The sequence below is a fragment of the Suillus subaureus genome, assembly GCF_016647635.1.
Source record: "Suillus subaureus strain MN1 chromosome Unknown BJ212scaffold_502, whole genome shotgun sequence".
In the NCBI taxonomy this organism is placed as follows: Eukaryota; Fungi; Basidiomycota; class Agaricomycetes; order Boletales; family Suillaceae; genus Suillus; species Suillus subaureus.
In genome coordinates, this window is record NW_024539058.1 from 12,341 (window position 1) to 13,191 (window position 851).

An 851-nucleotide genomic window follows, 5' to 3' on the forward strand; every position below is an offset into this window, starting at 1 on the left:
GCGTGTTCCTTGTCGTTATTGGTATCTACTACGATATAAAGCGTTGACTTCAGAGGTGCTGACAATACATTGGCAGCGGCTTCTATCGATCTGTTTGTGAATACAACAGAAGTGTCCAAGTCAATGGAAGCAATGGCCAAAGCTCATTGCACATTTGTTGCGGTCGATCTCTCCTTTAATATTACCGCGACGTCATTGATAACCGCTTGTATCATGACACACCGTGCGAAGCTTGCGAAATCAATAGGTAAGTAAGCTATATTGCCTCATTACTCTGATATACGTCCTTCGTTCAGGAACTCGTGCCCATAGGAGGGAGTACATCAATATTATTGCAATGACTACTCAATCTTGTATGATTTCCTCGATTGGCTCGATCATCTATCTTATCCTCTACGCGATGGATAATTTTGTTCAGTATCCATTCATAGCCATCCAGAATCAAATGCAGGTAAGAGATAACACTATATCACGCCATCTAGTTTTAATTTTTAAGCAATACAGGTCATTGCACCATTTGTATTGATCTTGAGAATCATCCAGGGACAAGTGTGGACAAGACGGACAGATGTTAATACCACAGATCATTCGCTTCAAAGTGGTATCGAGGATTTCCTTCCAGCTTCAGCGAGCATCGTCTTAGTGCTCGTTCTTCTGAGGCATCCACCGTCGTATTGGCTTATGGAATTCCACATTATTAACAAATAGCTCCGTCACGACCCTAACATAAATGTACAGAACGGTCAGAACATTTACATAGCCGTCTAGACTTTCGTCATGGACTGATTTCTGCAAGCGGTAGAACAGAAGTAATCAGTTCCAGTCTGTGGGTAGCGTTGGCACATAATGCA

At 42.3% G+C, this 851-nt stretch overlaps 1 protein-coding gene across 1 annotated transcript; it reads left to right on the forward strand.

The window, feature by feature from the left end:
- Positions 1-236: 236 nt before the first annotated feature.
- BJ212DRAFT_846488 (uncharacterized protein) lies at positions 237-851 on the forward strand. The gene is made up of 2 exons (XM_041344193.1): positions 237-451; positions 505-851. The coding sequence occupies exons 1-2, from the start codon at positions 338-340 to the stop codon at positions 706-708; spliced, it is 318 nt and encodes a 105-aa protein (XP_041184928.1). The 5' UTR covers positions 237-337; the 3' UTR covers positions 709-851.

What these genes read in the sequence shown, in the direction of transcription:
- BJ212DRAFT_846488 (XM_041344193.1), top strand. Translation starts at nt 338, where the DNA reads ATGACTACTCAATCTTGTATGATTTCCTCGATTGGCTCGATCATCTAT. An exon ending in CCATCCAGAATCAAATGCAG is followed by an intron (nt 452 to 504) that starts GTAAGAGATAAC and finishes TAAGCAATACAG; the next exon opens with GTCATTGCACCATTTGTATT.